The sequence below is a fragment of the Acipenser ruthenus genome, chromosome 2 (assembly GCF_902713425.1).
Source record: "Acipenser ruthenus chromosome 2, fAciRut3.2 maternal haplotype, whole genome shotgun sequence".
NCBI lineage: Eukaryota > Metazoa > Chordata > Actinopteri > Acipenseriformes > Acipenseridae > Acipenser > Acipenser ruthenus.
The window spans coordinates 47,610,151-47,625,488 of NC_081190.1; the positions used below are offsets into that span (position 1 = coordinate 47,610,151).

General features: G+C 41.5%; 1 protein-coding gene across 2 annotated transcripts in view; it reads right to left on the reverse strand.

Moving 5' to 3' along the window:
* LOC117409321 (E3 ubiquitin-protein ligase RNF38) overlaps positions 1–15,338 on the reverse strand; it is a 136,043-nt gene that overhangs the window by 6,155 nt on the left and 114,550 nt on the right. For both annotated transcript variants that reach the window (XM_058996642.1, XM_058996649.1), the window contains 6 exons: positions 7,721–7,885; positions 6,968–7,129; positions 5,843–5,946; positions 3,576–3,660; positions 3,066–3,187; positions 1,591–1,690 (listed from right to left, as the gene is read on the reverse strand). In XM_058996642.1, coding sequence (XP_058852625.1) covers positions 1,591–1,690; positions 3,066–3,187; positions 3,576–3,660; positions 5,843–5,946; positions 6,968–7,129; positions 7,721–7,885 — 738 coding nt within the window. The remainder of the gene's footprint in view (positions 1–1,590; positions 1,691–3,065; positions 3,188–3,575; positions 3,661–5,842; positions 5,947–6,967; positions 7,130–7,720; positions 7,886–15,338) is intronic.

Below are 15,338 nucleotides of genomic sequence, written 5' to 3' on the forward strand. Positions count from 1 at the left end.
CACAATGCAAGTGTGTTAAAAGGCAGAATGAGTGGCTGCCCTTAACACTCTGGTCCCAAAACCAGGATTCTGCTGACCTACGATCATTCTTGCTGGTCTGTGACTAATGTTGGAGTCATGCCCCGAAAGGGAGGGGGGCCGTGCTTGAACTGCAGAGAGTAGCCGGTGTGAACAGTAGTAAGTACCCAGATGTCTGGTGTGCACTGATGCCAATACCCCAGGTGGTTCCCTGAAAAGGGGCCCTAGGTCTGCTGCTGGGCTTGTGGCTTAGCCCAAGGCTTTTGTTTCTGCGCCTGGAAGCGGAACTTGTTAAAGCTCCCGCAGTGCGCAGCCGCAGGCCGGTTATGAAAATCACCTCCGGCATAGTTGCAGCCAGCTGTGCCGGTCTATAAGGCTACACGTAAGCCAGGTGCAAACAGGAAGCTGTTTGATTTGAAATGGCAGTGCTGTGACGAAATACTATCAAAACAAAGCACTGGGTACAAGGCAATAAAGCAGGCGTCTGCGCCAGCCAGATCCATCACAATGCCTGTGCAAAGTAGCTGTGTACACGCATTTGTGACTATCCCTCCAACACAAGAGAAGCAGAGACTGCAAAAAAGGTGCAGGGTCTGCTACAAAAATGAAAACAAAAGAAAGGACACAAAAATGTGCAGTGGTTGCAAAGGCAACCCTGGGTTGTGTTGTATTGAACATTTCAATAAATGGCACAGAGCAAGTCGATAATGGCACACATTTTGATGTTTGATTTTTATTTGATAATTACTGTTTACTGATTATTATTGTTATTAGCAGCGTTTTTGTTTTCATTGTTCAAACAAAAAATAAAAAATAAAATAAAAAATAAAATAAAAAAACGTGTTTTTATCTGTATATTGAACATAGGTATGTAGTACACAGGAGCATAAAGGGTTAATGAAAAACACAGTTTAGGTCATTTATTTGTGTTTTATTCATCATATGTTAACATTTTATAGCAATTACAGGTTTGAAAACATTATTATTATTATTTTCAAAATCTGGTACCTGGGAAGGGGTTTCATTTTTACATCTGGAGTTGAAGTGGTTAAGGTCAAATTAAGGTGTTATTGACAGTTGTGGCCTCTAGGGTTTTCAGTGAGGAGGCTGCCGGTACTAGATCTGCAGGGCTGACCAATCAGAGCTCAGGAATTTTCTTGCCATTTTATAATAGTTATCGCATAAATTAGTGTAATACACAAAATTAGTGAGTATATATGCAGATAAAAGCAACAAATATTTATCTGATAGCCTCTCCTATCAGGTTCAGTTCTCTCTGAAAGGAAAAATGACGCTGAGATCTGTGCGTGCAGTCCTTTTATACCCTCGGGGGCGGGCATGACCGTGTCACAGGCTCGGTGGAGCAGCTTTGATATATCTTATTCAGGTTTCGGGGTCTTTAGGAGGTAAACACTTAGGCAATGGTTACATTTCGTACTTGAAAGGGTAACACATAGCGTTGTAACGCTGTTCCATGTTTTATTAGGGAACTACCATAACTGTAAAATCTAGTTTAGTTCTACTCAAGTTGCAAAAAAGCTTGCATTTTTTCACAGGATCCCTGCTACTTACCTTTAGCCATTTGTCAACACACTTGGCATGGAACTCATGGTTACAGGGTAAGACTCGAAGTAGCTGTCTGGATTCAAAATCACACATACAAACTACACACCTAGAATAAAAAAGATCATTCAGAGCTTAGCTTTTTTGAACACTTTGTTAAAAAAAAAACAAAAAAACTGAACAAAAACAAAATGCATTTTAACTACAAATGCCTTTGGTTGTAAATGGCAGTACAGAAGAACATAAGAAAGTTTACAAACGAGAGGAGGCCATTCAGCCCATCTTGCTCGTTTGGTTGTTAGTAGCTTATTGATTCCAGAATCTCATCAAGCAGCTTCTTGAAGGATCCCAGGGTGTCGGCTTCAACAACATAACTGGAGAGTTGGTTCCAGACCCTCACAATTCTCTGTGTAAAAAAGTGCCTCCTATTTTCTGTTCTGAATGCCCCTTTATCTAATCTCCATTTGTGACCCCTGGTCCTTGTTTCTAGGTGAGGTCTTACTAATGCATTGTAAAGTTTTAACATTACTTCCCTTGATTTAAATTCAACACTTCTCACAATATATTCCAGCATCTTGTTGGCCTTTTTTATAGCTTCCCCACATTGTCTAGATGAAGACATTTCTGAGTCAACATAAACTCCTAGGTCTTTTTCATACATTCCTCCTTCAATTTCACTATCTCCCATATGATATTTATAATGCACATTTTTACTGCCTGCGTGCAGTACTTTACACTTTTCTCTATTAAATTTCATTTGCCATGTGTCTGCCCAGTTCTGAATGCTGTCTAGATCATTTTGAATGACCTTTGCTGCTTCAGCAGTGTTTGCCATTCCTCCTATTTTTGTGTCGTCTGCAAATTTAACGAGTTTGCTTACTATACCAGAATCTAAATCATTAATGTAGATTAGGAATAGCAGAGGACCTAATACTGATCCCTGTGGTACACCACTGGTTACCTCGCTCCATTTTGAGGTTTCTCCTCTAATCAGTACTTTCTGTTTTCTACATGTTAACCACTCCCTAATCCATGTGCATGCATATCCTTGAATCCCTACTGCGTTCAGTTTGAGAATTAATCTTTTATGAGGGACTTTGTCAAAAGCTTTCTGGAAATCTAAATAAATCATGTCGTACATGGTACACATTAGTTAATTGCCCACTGTGCCTCTCCACCAGAAGATAGGGGGCAGTAGATACAGAAAAAATTAAGCTCCCGACACTTTTCACAGTTCTCTGTGATACTGTTATCAACAAAATGAGAACACAGTAGATTCAAACAAAAATCATCAAAAGCAATCAAGTCAAATAGTGAGATCATCAAAAGAGAAGGGGTAGTATATAGATGAAGTGTCAACTTTTTAAACAGATTTAAAAACAGGCTGGATTTAAGATTATATTTAAACTTTTAAAAAACAGGCTGATAAAAGATTATATTTAAACTGTGTGTGTGTGGCGGGGGGGGGGGGGGGTGGTACTTACAAGGTCTGTTCAGACTGGTGGTTGTTGGGGTTAAACCTGTAGGATGGAAGCTGTTCGATGTCTGCCTTCATCAGACCCCTGGGTTTGGCTTCTCCTAGTCGCTCTGCCAGGTTTAGCAGGGCCTGCAGAGACAGTAAACATGCTCCTAGTAATTTCATATCCTACGACAAGCAGCACAAAAACACTTAATGTACAGCCATATCTCTTTTATTTTAACTCTGAATATCTAAAAATATTATTTTGGATCTGATCACAATGCTGCACTATCAAAGGTAAATGGTAGTAACTTCTCTCCATGTCCAGAAATTCTGAAGTCCAACACAATAGTCATTTTTTAGAGTTAATCAACTTCAACCATAATCTCCCATTGTATCAAATGACTTTGCCCTATCCACTTTTCTTTTTTTTTTAGTATTATATATATATATATATATATATATATATATATATATATATATATATATATATATATATATTGGACAAACTCCTTTTTTCCTCAGAAAGTCATACCTCATAGTTTTCTACCTCGCCATCATCCACATCAAGTTCTAAACTAAAGGCTGGTCCCATAGTGGGCTGCACTGGAAGCATTGAGCTGCAGTAAAGAAAAAGAGAGACAACGTTAGGTTATTATCATAACCCTGGTTCCCTGAAATAGAAATGTGAGCATTACCATATGGGTATTAACCTATTTAAGACCCCAACCCTGAATAAATATAAAGCTGCTCACAGAGCCTGCGACGCAGTCATGTCCTGCCCCTGAGGACATATTATTATTATTATTTATTTCTTAGCAGACGACCTTATCCAGGGTGACTTACAATTGTTACAAGATATCACATTAGTTTTTACATACAATTACATTATTTTTTACATACAATTACCCATTTATACAGTTGGGTTTTTTACTGGAGCAATCTAGGTAAAGTACCTTGCTCAACGGTACAGCAGCAGTGTCCCCCACTTAGGATTGAACCCACGACCCTCCGGTCAAGAGTCCAGAGCCCTAACCACTACTCCACACTGCTGCCCTTAAATGAACCACACACAGATCTCATCTTCATTTTCCTTCAGGCCTGCTGCAAACATGGACACAGCAACCTTGAAGGTTAATGGTTACATTTCTATTTCAGGGAACCAGGGTTATGATAATAACCTAACGTTCCCTTTCAAGTACAAAATGTAACCATTACCATATCGGTAAGTATACCCAAGCCATCGCAAGGGCAAGATTGCCACATGACCGGAATGCTACAAGGCTAAACCAAGGCTGCCTTGTGCGTTACCATACAGAACCCCAGTAACAAAGTAGCTAGGGCTAGAAATTGAGGGAGAAACTCGCCTCTATTGTGTTGTAAGGGCCGACTCAGAAGCCGCCCTTAACACTCTAGTTCCAAAACCAGAGTTTTGAAAATCCATGACATAAAATCTGTAGAACCTAGTAAAGGTATGGGGAGTAGCCTACACCGCTGCATTGCAAATGTCCTTGACAGATGCACCCTGGAATAAAGCCCACAAAGTTGCCATGCTCCTGAAAGAATGGGCAGTGAGCTTTCTGAAGTGGTCAAGTTGGCCAGCTCATAGGCAGTCCTGCCTATGTTTGCTATTCATTTGGACAGCCTCTGCTAAAACAGGGCTTAACCATGATACTTCATCCCAACTTTTTGTACTGTCAAAATAGTACGCCAGTGCTCGCACTGGGCAGAGCATATGGAGCTGCAGCTCCCTGTCAGACTGGTTGACATGGAATGACGCGAGTGTTCAGGAAAAGGCAGGACTGGTAGGGAGTGTAACCCTTGTCCTGGCCTCTGTAAAAATTAAGCAGGCTCTTGCTAAGGAGAAAGGGGATAGCAAACATACAGTTGCTTGAGCGATAAATATTTCAGCTCACCTGAATGCATGGCCTCAAATGGAGGCTTCAAGGAGTACATCGAGCACCACGTCTAACCCTCCAGAGAGGAACAATGTCCTTCATAGGCAGCCAAAGCCACCGAACCCCTTTCAAAAACTGCCCCGCCAGGAAGCTGAGCTCCTGGAGAGACCGAGTTAGTTTTGGCATGGCAAGCCGAATGGCTGCCAGATAAACCTTTAAACGCAGAGGGGGATTTCCCCTCATCAAACAGGTCCTACAAAAATTGCAGTATTACTGCCATGGTACAAATTGTGGGGTTGAACCCATGAGGCAGACACCATGTCTGTAAGACGCTCCACTTGTACCTGTACTGGGAACGTGTAGGTGGCCGGTGACCAGTTCCGTGTGAGCGTCTGCCTGAGCTGGAGACTGGGCACAAATGAGCTAGTTGTCCAAAAATTGAGTACTCTGATACCTGAGTCTCAATGGGTCCAGGATGGCTTCCATGCACTTTGAAAAGACACGGGGAGCTAGAGAGAGGCCAAACGGCAAAACCCGGAACTTGTATGCTGTTCCCTAAAAGTCAAACCGCAGGTACTTCCTGTGTGCTGGTTATAAGGGGACGTGGAAAGAGGCGTCCTTGAGGTCCACTGTGGTGAACCAGTCACCTGGCCTGACTGACTGCAACAGCTGTTGCATCAACAACATTTTGAACCTCCTTCGGCTCAGCTACAGGTTGACCTGCCTGAGGTCAAGGATTGGTCTGAGGCCACAGTTCCACTTGGGCACCAGAAGACACCCGGTCAGTGCTACAGAACTCATCTGAAAGCTTTAGTTGGTAGAACTGAAAAGTTTACAGACAGGAATATTCATCCACTACAGGGAATATGACCAACATCCCCTTCCCTGTCCCGGGGTCACTTACAGGAAGTACGGCAGGAAGCTGGGGTGATAGGGCGGAGGAGGCAATGTCTGCTGGGATCGATATCTGCGACCTGTGATTCTTCTAGGCATGAAGTGTGGATAAGGCTGCAAGAAACACAAACACAACAGACTGTCAGTGGACTACACTCCCTTAGAATAGTCTTTTCTATTGTTTTATATATTTTTCAATTTTAACAACATTTGTAATGAATTTTTGTTACATTATTTCTATTAACATTACCTGTGGGTTAAGAAAAAATGAAATTAAAAGACATTGCAATATATTTAGTGCATGCAACAAGCTGGTTTGAAAGGTATCATAATTGCTCACCTTAACAACACAGATTCTGATCAATAATGCATAGTACTTGTCAGATTTAGAAATACTATGCAGTAATATCAATATTTCAGGAAAAACAGGTTTTTAATTTTAACTATGACACAGATACAGCTCCACATGTGTAATCGGTGTGGATCAAACATATTAAAATATATAATATTTAGTTACATTGGCTTTAGAACAAATGTGACTAAGAAAATTCTCCTTATTTACAAAGTATCATATATCATTAATTATGTTGCTCAAACAGAAACAGATATTTCTAGTGTTTTATATATTCAATATATCAAAGAAGCTAATCAAAACTGAAAACCTGAGGTTACATTAGGTAAAGTAGTACTAACCAGGGCCTTTAACATCAATTATGTGATCAATATGTAATGCAAGGCTGATCTTGAATGTATTAAGATAAAAATGAAATAAAACCAACAATATGAACCCAGCAAAGAAAATGTTTAATTCCAATAGGTGGCACTGATGGACTGTTTTATTTTAAAGCAGCTATCCCTTTACATGTTATTATTATTTATTTCTTAGCAGACGCCCTTATCCAGGGCGACTTACAATTGTTACAAGATATCACGTTATACATTATTTCACATTATACAGATATCACATTATTTTTACATACAATTACCCATTTATACAGTTGGGTTTTTACTGGAGCAATCTAGGTAAAGTACCTTGCTCAAGGGTACAACAGCAGTGTCCCCCACTGGGGATTGAACCCCCCCCTGACAATGCTATGTTTGGTTGAAGAAACATTTTCCCCTGTAAAATACTCACTACTCCGAAGAGCTCCTGGTGGAGGGGATCATGTGAGAGGAACTGAAGGGGTGCTGAGGGAGGCAGGGTGGTGGGGTGCACTGAAGGCGGGTAGGTGAAACCCCCGCCCACAGAAAGGTGATCTCCCAGCAGCTCTACTTCATTCTCTATCCTCTGTAATGGCTATGGCGCGAGAGGAGGGAAAACATTAAATGCTTTGGAGTAAAACCTTATTATTGACTTAGTTAATACTGCAGTTCATATTTTAAACATAATGCTTAAGGGAAATTATACTAGACTAATTGCAACATCCAAAACAGTCTTTTAAAGAATAATGGTCCTTAAAGGGGTTAAATTTCTCCCGTCAAAACACGTGGGAATGTGGCTGCAGCCGTGAATTGAATAAATAGTCAATCAAGTCTCCAGCCACAGGTGTATAAATAGGGTGATCACGGGTGTTAGGAGAAGTAATGATTAGAGTTGATGTTGGTGAGAGATGGAGGCTTTTCGTATTCCGTGCTGTGTCTTGGTCTCCCTTCCTGGTCGAAACAGCATTGCCAGTGAAGTTGTGCTGTCACACAGCCTTACATGGAAACACACATGCTTCCCTTTTTAGTTGTTTTTAAAGGGTAGAACAGAGGCACCCTGGTTATACTGCCCTGGAGCAATGTGCACGCTTATGAACAAATGACACATTATACTCTGTGGAGATCTTGAACTCTAATGCAAGTCTCTTTATATAAATATGAGAACAGAAAAAGAAGAATAACTTACCGATCGTGACTGCTGAGCCTGGAAAGGTACAAACTGACCTGCAGGAGGCAAGTGTGGAGGGTGATGAGAGAGGTGGGGCGGGTGTATTAGAAAGGGATCGCTTGAGAGGAGGGGAGGGAATGCATAAGGGACTGGCAAGTGCTGGACTGAGCACGCCTGTAGCATCTGAAAAATAGAGAGGAAAAATGACAAGTTATAAAAGTAGTCATAATTTACAGAATACTGGTTTGGTCAAAAATTAAGATTCCTTGCTGAAGAGGAGAAAGACTGCTGTAAAACAGTATACTTTTATTTATTTAATTTAACTAGATGCTCAAGGATTGTTGCTAGTTCAAATTGGGTATATTAATAACCAAGCAGTGTGGAATAGTGGTTAGGGCTCTGGACTCTTGACCAGAGGGTCGTGGGTTCAATCCCCGGTCGGGGACCCTGCTGTTGTACCCTTGGGCAAGGTACTTTACCTAGATTGCTCCAGTAAAAACCCAACTGTATAAATGGGTAATTGTATGTAAAAAAATAATGTGATATCTTGTAACAATTGTAAGTCGCCCTGGATAAGGGTGTCTGCTAAGAAATAAATAATAATAATAATAACCAATTTAAAAAGACTATGGGCTACATGCAATACTAGTATAGAAACCTTTATTTATGTAAGATACAAACTACTAGAATAAAAATGAAGCAACCGGAATGGCTGGATATTCTTCACTGACAACACGTAGCAATTTTACTGTCATTTTCTATTAGAAAATTAGCCTGCAACTTACAAGTACATGTATTTGTGTTTTAGTACTTGACTGACTACCATTCATTTACATACAGGATATGACCTCTATATTGACAAAAAAAAATAAAACATTACAAACAACAATATTATGAAACGTACTGTGCAAAATGTCAACATCATGACATAACCTTCATAGTTAAAGAGTTCTAGCCACAAATCTAACAACAGTAAAACACAGCTGGGTCCCTAAGGGGTTAATATTTTATCCTGGTTATTGCAATGTCAGTAAAAAGCTAAACTGCATTTGTGGAGTACTGCACATAGGATTACATGACATTGCTGGACTGTTACTAAACGGTTTACTACTTATTATTGTTATTGTAATGCCATCAATAGGATAAACAGGTCTTTTAAAAACACTGTCATTTGTAGACTGAACTATAGTGTCAGTGGAATACTGTAAATATGATTCTCAAAACAGTGCTTACATTTGTTTCATGAACAGTTGTAATATAATACATTTTCCTGTTTATTTTAATGCCATGTTTATAAACATTATGACAGGTCTGAAATGTCTTCAGGTACTTTACTTACTATTACAGCAACAAGAGTCTGATTGGAAATCTTGACAAACAGAATTTGCTTTTCCCCAGAATAGAAAATCAGTAGCCCTACAGTACTTGTACACTTCCAGCTATAATGATGCACTACTCTGTACCAAACGATTATACAGTCCTGTGAATTCTGTATTTGTTAATATATGCATGAAAGGTGGAAAAAACAAAACAAAGAGTGTTGAACTTAATACACTGTCAACGATTATTGAAAGCACTACAGTTTATATCGTCTTAAAATGCCAGTGGCACAGATCTTGCTATGTAATCCTGGTGTGGAAAAATTGAAGTCATACAGTACATCTTATGTACATTCATCATAAACTTGTGTCCTATGAAAATACAGTAGGTCAAGGATTTAAATAAAGTGCCTTGCATAAGTATTCATCCCCCTTGGACTTTTCCACATTTTGTAGTGTTACAACCTGGAATTAAAATGGATTTAATTAGGATTTTTTGTCACTGATCTACACAAAATAGTCCATAATGTCGAAGTGGGGAAAAAAATCTACATATTTTTCAAAATTATTTACAAATAAAAAACAGAAAAGTCTTGATTGCATAAGTATTCACCCCCTTTGCTGTGACACCACTAAATAAGCTCTGGTGCAACCAATTGCCTTCAGAAGTCACATAATTAGTTGAATGGAGTCCACCTGTGTGCAATTAAAGTGTCACATGATCTCAGATTAAAATCCACAAAACCAACGAAATACATATTGTATATTTGACATTTTATTTTTAGTGTTCTGTGTAACACGGGCCATCGCTTAACCTTGAAAAAAATGCAATACAGTACCTGAAGCAGATACGCGTTTATCATATCAACATCAACGTGTGCTGTAAAAATAAAGCAAAAATTGCTTTGAAAACTGTTCAAAATATTTACTTGGGGGCTAAGAATGACAAAAAAAAAATGCAATTTTTGATATGGCAATTGTCAAAATAAAAGGGGCAGCTGGAAGGTAAGAATTTACCAGTCAGGACAATACGACTATTAAACTTTATCTGTTGGTAATGTGGATTCTTCTAATGCAGCGGTTTTTAAACTGGGGTACGCGAGAAAAATTCTGAAATGGCAGAGAGCGCATTTTATTTAGTACCACTTCCCAATCTATTGCAAACTTTTATCATGTAATCAACGTTTAATCGCTAACACCAGACTGCTGTGCTGTAACAGAGCGTTCAGTGCACACATGGCTAATTTACATATTAAATATGTACGTTATAAATAAATCCTATTGTTTAAATGTCATATAAACAGTTGGGCGGTTACTGCAGTCTGTCTTTGGGATGAAAAAAAAAAATATATATACTTATTTAAAAAAACTAAAAGCCTAGTCTAACTCATTTTATTTACTGTGTTTGTTCATGCCTGCAAGTCGATATATATATTTTTTTCAATGACCCGATTAACGTTTATTGTAACTTAAGTACTATTGGTTCATTTCAAAATACATAATGTTGTCCAATCAGAAACCAAAGTACTGCATGCGGTCTAGTTTGACAAGCCGTTACGTCTGGTGTGAGTTTTTAGCTTTCAATCCAGTGAACAAATTTGCATTGTTGGCTCAATACTAGTACATTACTAGCAAAGGGCAATCAAGATGAAATACCGTCAGAGATTAAAAACGCCAAAAATGTCTTGCGACTGAAGCTCTCTCCAATTTCCCTGCCATCATCAGTGATTTATGTGGTAACAAGCAGGGACATCCATCACATACTAGGTAAGCGTTTTAATTAGCATCAGTACTGTATGTTTTAGTCGCCAAGAAAATGCCAATATGTTTTCGTAATGAGGTCAGCTATAGAGAGCCGTGGATAGTGAACTTTTCTTTGCCGCCTTTTCTGTAATTGTATTATCAATAAAAATACATGATTGCCATTTGCTATCATGGAATAGTCCTATGTCATTTCTGAGTGACTGAGTTTAGCATGGAGGCTTCGTTGATTTTAATTAATTAGTAATTACAATAAAATGATGTTGATGTTTCCAACAACTAGAAACCTGTTTGATGGAGTATTTTCGGTAGCATATTGCTAGCTTCCCAACTTTTAGATATATATATATATATATATATATATTTTTTTATTATTATTATTTATTTATTAATTATTTTTATTGTTTTCTCCCCAATTTAGTAATGTTCAATTATTTTTAGGCTCAGCCCACCGCTACCACCCCCACGCTGACTCGGGAGTGGCGAAGACAAACACATGCTGTCCTCCGAAGTGTGTGCCGTCAGCCGCTTCTTTACACACTGCAGACTCACCGTGCAGCCACTTCAGAGCTACAGCGTCGGAGGACAACGCAGCTCTGGGCAGCTTACAGGCAAGCCCGCAGGCGCCCGGCCAGACCATAGGGGTCGCTGGTGCACGGTGAGCCGAGGCAGCTCCCTCTTCTGGGGCTCCAGCCACCGAATTCCCTGCAGCGAAAGTGCTGCGGGGGTAGGTGGTCTCTTTACCTCTCCCACCATCTTCATAGCCGGCAGCTCCCCCTTGTTGGGCTCCAACTACAGTATTTCCTGTGGCAAAGTGGAGCCAGCAGCGACCCCAGGCGAAGCGGAGCCGGCAGCGACCCCAGGCGAAGCGGAGCCGGCAGCGACCCCAGGCGAAGCGGAGCCGGCAGCGACCCCAGGCGAAGCGGAGCCGGCAGCGACCCCAGGCGAAGCGGAGCCGGCAGCAACCCCAGGCGAAGCGGAGCCGGCAGCGACCCCAGGCGAAGCGGAGCCGGCAGCGACCCCAGGCGACCCCTGGCGACAAGGCGCAGGCATCCCCAGGCCGCGAAGCCAGGAGCGGACCCCTGGGAGGTGACGGCAGCAGCGGACCCTTGGGAGGCGATGGCAGCAGTGGACCCTCGGGAGGTAGCTGCAGCAGCGGACCCTCGGGAAGCGACGGCAGCAGCGGACCCTCGGGAAGCAAACTCGGGAGTGGAGCCCCTGGCTATGAAGGCGGCAGCGGGAGCTCCACTTCCTCGTACTTCATAACTGGTGGCTCCCCGGGCGATGCAGAGCAGCAGGCAACCCCAGGCGATGCAGCAGGTATCCTTGGGCGGAGCGAGGTAGGCATCCTTGGGCCGAGCGAGGCAGGCATCCTTGGGCCGAGCGAGGCAGGCATTCTTGGGCCGAGCGAGGCAGGCATCCTTGGGCCGAGCGAGGCAGGGCAGGAGCAGTCCCTCCCATGGCAGTGGAGGTGGGAGCGGCAGGTAGTCCTCCCACGGCGGTGGAGGTGGAAGCGGTAAGCAGTCCTCCCATTGCGGTGGAGGAGGGAGAAGCAGGTAATCTTCGGGTGGTGGTGGCAGTGGAGGCAGAGGCAGCTCCTTCTGCTCTGCTCCTGGCGGTGGAGGCAAGAGACAGCAAGCAGTCTCCTCCTGGCGCTGGAGATGGCAGCGATGGCTCCTCTCCCTCTGGTGCTGGAGATGGCAGTGATGGCTCCTCTCCCGCTGGCGCTGGGGACGACTCCTCTTCTCCTTGCCATGGGGGGTTTTTGTCGAGGGGAAGGTACCTGACCTCGCCACAAAGGAAGCACCACCCTTCCTCGTCTAGACAGGCGAGGCAGACGTCCGGTGTAGCAGAGACGCAGTGGGACCTGCAACTGGCCCTGTGCTGCTGTTGATGTGCTTGCTGCTGCTGCCACTTCTTCCCATTTTTATTATTATTTTTTTTTTCCCCAGACAAAACAAAAAACTTCTTTAGAAAAAAAACCCTGCAGTATTCCTGGCCTGATGCTTGGCGGTGCTGTCACCCCACTGCTGACACCAACTGTGAACAGGATGGCTGCAGGGGTGACGTCAGACCAGAAACACAGACTCAGCAAGTAGCCGGCGAAACTGAGGCGCTACGGCGCTCAGTGTTTTATTAAATAATAAACAAAAGATTTAAACAAAACTACACAAAAGAAAAGGACATGTTGGCCAAACAAACAAACAAACAAACAAACAAACAATAACAAGTATTGTGCTGTTTTATTAACCAGCACGTTTAGCAATTGTTATTTCTCTGTGTTTTACTATTACCTCCTCTCCACACTCGTTCTCCACTCTGAACCCTTCCTCGAACAAAGAAAGTTGCAGGCTTTTATATTCTGGCTGAGGGGTTAACTAGCTATTAATTATCTTATTACCCCTCGGTCATAGTCTGCACGAGTTTAATAAGGATGCGTGACTGTCAGCTAGTTAAACATACAACAAATTCAACACGTGTTCTACATACTTATTTTGGATATAACAATTAAAATGAAACACAACAATTAAATCATGAATCGTTAAATGATTGAGAATACAACAAAAGAAATTTGTTATACAATAAACATTGCTGTCTTCTCAAGTCGACTGTAAATGTCTTAACTCTTAATATCCAGGAACATATAACTTAGTGGTGGCCAATACACCAAACACTGTGATCCATTTTGATGGCTCTCAACATGCTCCGTGATCCACCAGTAAGCTATGACGAACAATTATTAGCAGGATTTAATATAATGTGTCCAATACGTAATAGCAATAATAAAACAAAACAACCACAACAACAAAAACGTAACAAACGCTCTACGCTAACTTGTACATGTGCGCCTAAAAAAAAAAAACACACACAAAAAAATGTATAATACAATTTTTTGCTCAAATGTATTGTTGAATATATACAGATCTTTTTTCCTTCCTTTCTTACATAACACTTGTGCAGTTCAGTACTTTTGCATCAACAAAATAAAAAAGGGACAACTTTTTTTTTTTTTATCTGCCTGGTAGCATGTTCCACAGAATGTGCTACTTGTCTGTTTATGGTAGTGGGATGGTCTGTCTCTCCGCACATTGCGTACCGTTTTGAAGCACTGTGTTTAATATATTTTTATGTTTGAACTTCTGGCTCCTTGTTAAAAATGCAGTCTTGCCTGCCATCAGTTCCCCTGCATCCTGATAAAACGTGCAAAACACTGATTTTTTTTTTTTTTTAACATTGTCAGACTTAAGCCAGGGGAAATCTTTTACACTTTTACAACTGTGAACAGTTTTTTCTTTTGTTTTATACTTTTCCGCTGAAAAAATAAATCACGTTTATTGTTTATAGTCAACCTTTAGGAATTTCTAGTCGCATACGTGCGCCTAAATTAAAATGTACGCACAAGCATTCTGTTAGTCTCATATGCAGCAACTGTTGAGCTATTTTCATCTGTGCTACTGGACGACACAGAAGGCTCTGCCCATCGCAGAGACAAGAACTGTTGCATGCTTATATGCTAGTGCTTGTTCTGATTTGTCCCGAGATCCACCGAAAATCTATATTGGCCATCGCTGATATACCTAGCTGAGCGCCGTTTAGTAACAAAGCACCTCACTTGCTACACACATGTTTACAGCTTGTTTTCTGTGTACATAACTTAATAAGTTAATAACAGTACCTGTTTGAGTGAATACAAAACTCATAACGTGGATCCGGAAGGTGGAAGCCTGAACTGAAGGAAAATTAAAAATATAGTGCTCTTTGATTCGCTGCCTGCTGCTCCAAAAAAGCAAGCTAAATGTAATGTTGAATGTCATTCATTAGCTGGCTGTGATGTATGCTTTGTCGTTGACCACTGAGGTGTAAGACCATGGGAAGAGCGCTTTTTTCAAATGATTGTATGTTTGAAAACAATGGAAAGAGACAGAGAGAACAGGCTGAAAGGGAAAGAAAAAAACCCTGTTATTAACCGATAAACAAAATCTTGAATATTGATTTCATTCCAGAATGTAATAAATAATTTAGTTTCGTTTTTTGTTTCTGTTCCATGAAAAAAATGTATTTTTTTTCCGTTTATTGTTCAGGTTTCCGTTCCGTTCCGAATCCCTGGTAACACGTGCAGTATACAGTACTTGTAACCAAAAAATATGCTGTCTCATACAGCACAATACAGCAATGCACTTATGTTACAGGTTGGTACCACTGTTTAAGCGCGTAGGTTACGGTAGGGTTCACTTGGTACGGTACCGGTGTGGTAACCTCGTTCGCTGTTTGGTACGTGTACCGGGTTGGGAACAGAGCAGGTCTGTGACCCACAATTACCGCAGAAGCAATATATAGGGGTGCCCAAAGACTGATGGAAGTCTACTGTCAGAGCCCTGACAGCCTTCGAAATGATACTCCAAACACAGACCAAGGCGGCAACAAAACACTGCGGGAGGGACTGCAAGCGGTCAGACTTGAGCCAGTGACTGCTAGTTAATCGGCAAAAGGTAACCTCATTCGTTCTACAGTGTACCGGCGGAAAAGGGAGCAGTTAGGGATAGGGAACCATTGCC